General features: G+C 35.9%; 1 protein-coding gene across 1 annotated transcript; it reads right to left on the reverse strand.

The window, feature by feature from the left end:
- Positions 1-1,311: 1,311 nt before the first annotated feature.
- LOC131621406 (U-box domain-containing protein 33-like) lies at positions 1,312-6,132 on the reverse strand. The gene is made up of 7 exons (XM_058892445.1): positions 5,753-6,132; positions 5,521-5,639; positions 5,052-5,161; positions 3,772-4,297; positions 3,063-3,614; positions 2,105-2,827; positions 1,312-1,928 (listed from the first exon to the last, which is right to left on the reverse strand). Exons 1-7 carry the CDS (start codon positions 5,985-5,987, stop codon positions 1,746-1,748), a joined length of 2,448 nt encoding a protein of 815 aa, XP_058748428.1. The 5' UTR covers positions 5,988-6,132; the 3' UTR covers positions 1,312-1,745.
- Between the last annotated feature and the right edge of the window lie 266 nt (positions 6,133-6,398).

Genomic DNA, 6,398 nt, shown 5'->3' on the forward strand with positions numbered 1-6,398 from the left:
TTTAGTTATTTATTCATCCATAAAAGTGACTAAAGTCACCAAACTTATGGTGGATGAAAGTTACTGAAACCTAGTTCATAAATTTCATACTTCTCTTTTTTCTCTCTCTCTCATACTTCTCTCTCCTTAAAATCACTTCAACCAAACACACCCTAAATGTTCGGGTTGTTTTCACTCACAACACATGATTTGTGTTCTATCTAGGATCTCTTTATTTTCTATAGAATCTTTGGAGTTTTGAAGTCTTTCTTAGGAAACTACTTCTTTTTTCTACTCCACAACCGTTAAACCCTTTTTAATTCATCATCATCATCATTTAAATATTCATTATAGTCATCATGTTCTTCTTAATATGATTCTTGTTCAAATTGAAGTTTCTTTGAAATTATCTTCTTGCCTTTAGACTTCAATGCAGTGGACTTTGACTTCTTTCTTGTTTCATTTTCATCGAGTTCAATCTCATAACTTTTATTAATTCTTAAAGAGGAAACAGTTAAGATCTTTTGCCTTTTATATATTTTGTGGTATAACTCTTGTCAATTCTTTTCTAGATACTAAAATTTGAAATTTAAAAAACATATTTTCTATATACTAAATTTCTTGTTCCCTTCTTAGCTAGTGCTTAAATAATCATATATGCTCTTTGTTACATCTTTATTAGTGATCTCATCTAACTCCTTGAAAGACATAACGTCCATAAGATAATTTCTAACCTACATCTTGAGTTTTTTTTGTTTTGATCTACAAACATTTTCTTTCTTGGTACCACTGCACCAAGTGCGTCAACAAGAGTTGTGTATCCTTCTTCAACAACACTCCAATGTTAATTAAAGGTGAGAAAAACAATAAGAGAAGGAGGGGGAGAGGGTTGTTTTTATGATTTTAATAACTTTTTTTAAATAAAAACTTGTAGTCATTGTTGTAATTTCATCATTGGCGAATTTTAGTATTTGGTGTGATGTATCATACTTGAAGCCACAATCTGAAACCAGGAGAGATATCCATCAAGTTTGCAGAAAGGGAAATAATCTTGACTCACAAATATACATTTTTCGTCAGGCTGTTAACTTGCTTTCTATTAATTTTAGCTGAAAAAGCAGAAATCACATCTTTGAGCTCTATTGCATATACATTTTTATGCATATATTAATATTTATTAGAGAATAGAACTCATCAAGACTCATCTCTGAAGAAGATTTTACAAATTCTGCTCTATAAAATGATTTTCCAAACATGCAAGACAACCAAGAACCAATCTTGTATCTTAGAATGCTTGAAAATGGTGAAGCTGGAAAGGAATACAGAAGAACAAGGCAAAAATATCATATACATTACATATTTTTTGTCAACAACCCACATAAACAGATAGTTTTATGAAAATAATGACAAGACTATTTACATTTTAACCCTTAGCATTTTAAGTCCTAATAGAACAACAGGTATTAAGGCAATGACCATCTTTGGCATTCTCCTTTTTCTTTCTTCGCTCTCTGCTGAAAATTGTGGACAAAATACAATTTTTTGTATGTACTTAAATTGTGTATTGCAGGCAATTTCGTACAAGGCGACAACTAAAGTTGACTAACTAAAGGGTAGGGATTCGGATCAAATAAATTTAGCAAAGTATCATTGGATACAGGACAGATTTACAATGAGGGAAATCTTGCAGCTAAAACGAAACTGGCTCTAACCTTACAGTGGAGGGGGTAAAAAGAGTTGTTTATCCTAAATGAATTAATTTACCTTTATGATTTGCAGAGCCAATCTTGGATGGCAAGTCTAATTGAGTGATTGGGAGTGAGGAGCAAGTGAATCAATTTTAAATTAGTCATCGGAGAAGTATCATGTCCATTTTCTAACCATTCACGTATGGCATCGCCTTCGTATGTAAATCCATCGGCTGCTATTTGAGGATCATGCATTATTTCCTGAAGAAGGAAGCCAATATAAAACATGAGCCACATAGTATACAATAGCTATATTCTTGGCACAAAAAGAAAGCGAGAAAAAAAGGACCATTTATCAGTTCTTAGAGATTTCTCAGCTCTTATGGGGCTACTAAATCTACTTGAGGTTTTTTGGTAGTTAAAGAAAGATAAATTACCTGAAGGATTGGACATAAGAAAAACGATGGTACGGGTCTCTCCTCTGAAACGTGTAACTGTTCCAATTCTCTCACAAGAGCAGGTGTTAACTCTGGCCTGTTTCTGCGATTTTGTGCGCAACATTGCAAACCCAGTTCAGCCAACCTTGAAGCTACAGATAAAGGCCATTCTCCAGCTGAAGAATCAAGAATTGAAGACAATTTTCCACATGAAACTGCATGGCGAACTAGAACTGCTAATCCAACTGGAGTCCTGCCAGTAAGGAGTTGCAAAATAATAAGCCCAAAGGAGTAGGTGTCAGACTTGGGTGTCAGTACCCCAGTTCTCTGAAACTCGGGATCCGTATATGTGAAAGCACCTTTTGGCTCCGAGCTCAAGTGGAAACTAGCACTATAGTGAGACTCTTCTGTAACAAGCCTGCTGAACCTGAATTCACATATCTTGCAACTAAGTGAAGAATCAAGAAGTATAGTCTGAGGCTTAAGATAACCGTGGATAATAGCTTCCGGTTTAAAAGAATGTAAGAAGCAGAGTGCACTAGAAATTTCGGCAATCATTCGTACTCTGATATTCCATGTCAAAGGGATAATGTTACTTTTACGGAATAGGTAGTCTTGAAGAGTTCCATTTGGGAGATACTCATATACAATTGACCAGGCTTCAGGGCAAACACCAAGCAAGGTCAATAAATGAGGATGTTGGAGACTACTAAGAATTTGAACCTGGTCACAAAAGGATAGTATCATCTGCTGAATCAGGCAAGCATACAAAAAAAAAAAGACATTTGACCATTCTTGAGAATAGAACATATTTCCAGTTGTTATTATATGGAAAGAAAAAGAGATTCAAATTCACAGGCCTAAAAATCATGATTCCACCTACAATCCTCTCAAGCCATCCAAAACTTATTTGAAGATAAATATTTAAAAGCAGAAAAACCATTATGAGGAAACTGACCTCTCGATGAAACTCTGCTGGTCCTTGCACATTATGTTGATGGAACTTCTTTATAACAACGGTTCTACCCAACATTTCCCCCTTATATATACAACCAAATCCACCTTGCGCAATTTTAAAGCTCTCGGAAAAATTACATGTAGCATTTTCAATATCTGATAATGAAAATTCTGCCAACTCAGGCAGTTCTTCAGCAAATCCAATGAGCCCATTGTAATGTGCTGCTCCGATTTGCCCACGACTTTTCCACCGTTCCAGCCAGCGGAGGGCTTCCATTTTCTGTCTCCTGATCTGCTGCCTTTCTTGCCACAAGGTTGATATTGACGTTTGAATTAGCAAGAGCTCGTGTGCAGCTTCATCTCGCCTACGGGTTGCTTCCTTAGCACGGCTATCTAGTAGGGCCACATTTCTCATGGTCATTTGTAACTCTCCGGAAATATTTTCACTCTCTTCTAAGAGCTTTTGTTGTTCTGTTACGGTAACTCTAAGTGCTTCCTCAGCTTCTTTTCTGAGCTCCACCTCATGTGCATGGGCAGATTCCAACAATTTGACCTGAAGATAGAATATATAATTAAGTTGGGAGAGATGTCATGATTTTCATGAAAGCATAGGTGATGTCTCATGACAAACTACGAAAAGTCGAAAACAAATGCAAAGACCAGAAGCTTTTTTGCTGACAAAAGTTGTACAGCATAGAGATTATGCTTACCTTCTGTATGGCTTCCATGGCTTCGACTTCCAACCTCCTGCAGTTTAATAGTTCTGCAAAGGACTCATCAGTTGCAGCCTCAGCTTCTCTTATGGTTTCAATAAGTTGACTGTTAATTCTTTCTTCCACTTCCTCTGAATATGCATCTTGATAAACCCCAACAGAATTTTGCGGAGAGCAATAACTGCTACCACTGGACGATTTGGATGAATTAGTGGCTTCAGTTTCTATGATTTCACCCAGATCCAAGCTTCTAATTCCAGAACATACTGTAGTTCTAGCAGAATTTGGTTGAAGATATTCCGAATGGGGTAATTCGTTTTTACCATTTTGAGAAGATCTAAATCTCAAGCTTTCTGTCGCTGCAATCTCAGGTTGGGTGCCTGAAGACAAAGAACATGGTTTTTCAGTAGCCTCTCTTGTCCAAATGTGTCTGCCTTTATAGATAAACCATATTTCACAAAACAGGGGAGCATGTTTCGAAGCATAATTTGCTTTCCCGGAGTTCCTTTTCACTTTCATGCAACTGTAAATTTTCATTATGATTCGGTAAGTAAACAGCTTTATCTTTCTATGAAAGAAAAAGGACAAAGAATGTCACTACGAAGAATATAGACATGGGGTGTAAAATACTTGCGATCAAAATAACAAAAATCCACCTTTTCCAATCCAAAGAAATCGGGACAAAGCCAGATTCTTCCCTTAGGGGGCAGGGAAAGTCAGTAAAAAGAATTATGTTTTGGGGGGAATTTCCTTACAATCATTGCACAGAAAATTTATGTGTACTACTAGTCTACTAGGATGCTTTAATTAATATGGATGAATTTGATAGAATTATTGTTGGAAGTCCTGTAATTTGATGCAATGATGCATATGCTTTTTCTGAGATGGCTGGTGTGTGTGAATGGTGTATGTTAGTGTTAATAAAATAACCCTATGATATATGTGTATGTAGACTCGGTCTCCCTCTTTTTTTACCATACTGAGCTATGTAGGACTTGTTCGAAGATTTTTCAATCACTCTCACAGTCCCACAGCATAAGCAAGACATCCTAAGAAGCAAACGAGCAAAGTTCAACACTGACTAACAAGGCAATTACTCCCTCCGTCTCATTTTATTCATCGGTTAAGCTAATGTGCACATTTCAATGCACAAACAGACAGTCGGACAGCGGGAATATATACAGAAGATTCAAACTCCCACTCCCCTCTACAAGAAATAAAGTTGCAAAATTATAAAAAAAATCTAAGACAGTTAAAAAAACATCACTCTATCTTACTTTTCCGACTCCGCTCCAATGACAAGCTTTGTAATATTATGTTTAACAACAAAATCAACAATTCCTTTTTGGACTTGGTTGGCTTCCGTTACAATAACACTCGCCTTCACCTAACAAGAAATTCACATCAACACAAACAATCAATAAACGGTTTCATGCAGAATGAGAAATTTCACAAAAAAATAAATTCATTTAACACAATTCACATAAGATTGAATCATAAAACACAAAAACACAATAATGGTTAACAATCTAGAGAATACGGTCCTATTAAGAACAAACACCAGAAACACGACACCGTCACTAACACGTCGACACAATTAATAATTTGAAAAAATGAATATATTAAACGTAATTACAAGCGTCAGTTTCAGACACCAACACTAACATACACCGACACTGAGACATGGACACACATTTTTTCGGCCAAATAATGAATCAAATGACAATGCAAAAGAAGCAGAAATACCTTAGATGCAAAGCAAATCCTCAAATACTTATCGGTTAATCTCATAGTCTGTTCTCTTTCCTCTCTTCTAAAAGCAGTTACCACTTCAGGATTAGCTTGGGAAGCTGGCATTTTCCCCACTAAGTAACAAAATTAAACAAAATTAACAACATAATTAACCTAATTAAGTAGAGCAAAATTCCAATTAGCACAAAAAAAGCTATATCATAAAGCATTCAAATTCAAAACATACATAGAGTAGGTATAACAGGAGAAGGTTGATAAACATGAACAATAACAATTTCAGCATTCCGAAAGTGACTAATAGTCCATTGAAGCAAGGCTGTGGTTTTGTGAAGCGATTTACCAACGGCAAGATGAACTTTATCAGGGTTGTTAGTAGTTGAAGATTGTTGTTGTTGTTCCATGGGTTGGGTTTGGGATAGAGAAGAAAAGGGAAGAGTGTGTGAAGGGATCAAAAGCTTCATGATTGAGATTGAATGATTATTGGAAGAGGAAGAAGGAGTGGGGTACCACAAGAAAAGTGGGGTGTGGATAGGAATGGAAATTGAAAGAGGAAAGTGAGAGTTATTAGAAGTCTGACTTTTATGGTCATGGCGTGCGGAATGAATTGTGACTCGTGTTATTGCAATTTCTACTCTCTTTTTTTGTTGGTGTGAAAAGTGAAAACGATGACGTTTTTGTTTAGCTTTGTGTTAGTTTAATCACGAGGTTAAAATTAAATTAATTATATTTTGTTTTGTCCGTGTTTAATTACGCGCCAATATGTTTACAAACGTTTTTCTAACAACTTTAACTGCCGTCTTCTTTTTTACTTCTACGTTAAGTAAAAACTAAGTAAATGTTGTTTTGTCTATTTCACACTGTCTTCTAGTACT

The sequence above is a fragment of the Vicia villosa genome, unplaced genomic scaffold (assembly GCF_029867415.1).
Source record: "Vicia villosa cultivar HV-30 ecotype Madison, WI unplaced genomic scaffold, Vvil1.0 ctg.000004F_1_1_1, whole genome shotgun sequence".
In the NCBI taxonomy this organism is placed as follows: Eukaryota; Viridiplantae; Streptophyta; class Magnoliopsida; order Fabales; family Fabaceae; genus Vicia; species Vicia villosa.

Excerpts from the sequence above, each read along its gene's own strand:
- LOC131621406 (XM_058892445.1), bottom strand. The coding sequence starts at position 5,987 with ATGAAGCTTTTGATCCCTTCACACACTCTTCCCTTTTCTTCTCTATCC. Across the intron at positions 2,828-3,062 it reads CAGCAGAGTTTCATCGAGAG|GTTCAAATTCTTAGTAGTCT; the intron begins GTCAGTTTCCTC and ends TTTTGTGACCAG. Across the intron at positions 1,929-2,104 it reads TCTTATGTCCAATCCTTCAG|GAAATAATGCATGATCCTCA; the intron begins GTAATTTATCTT and ends TTCCTTCTTCAG.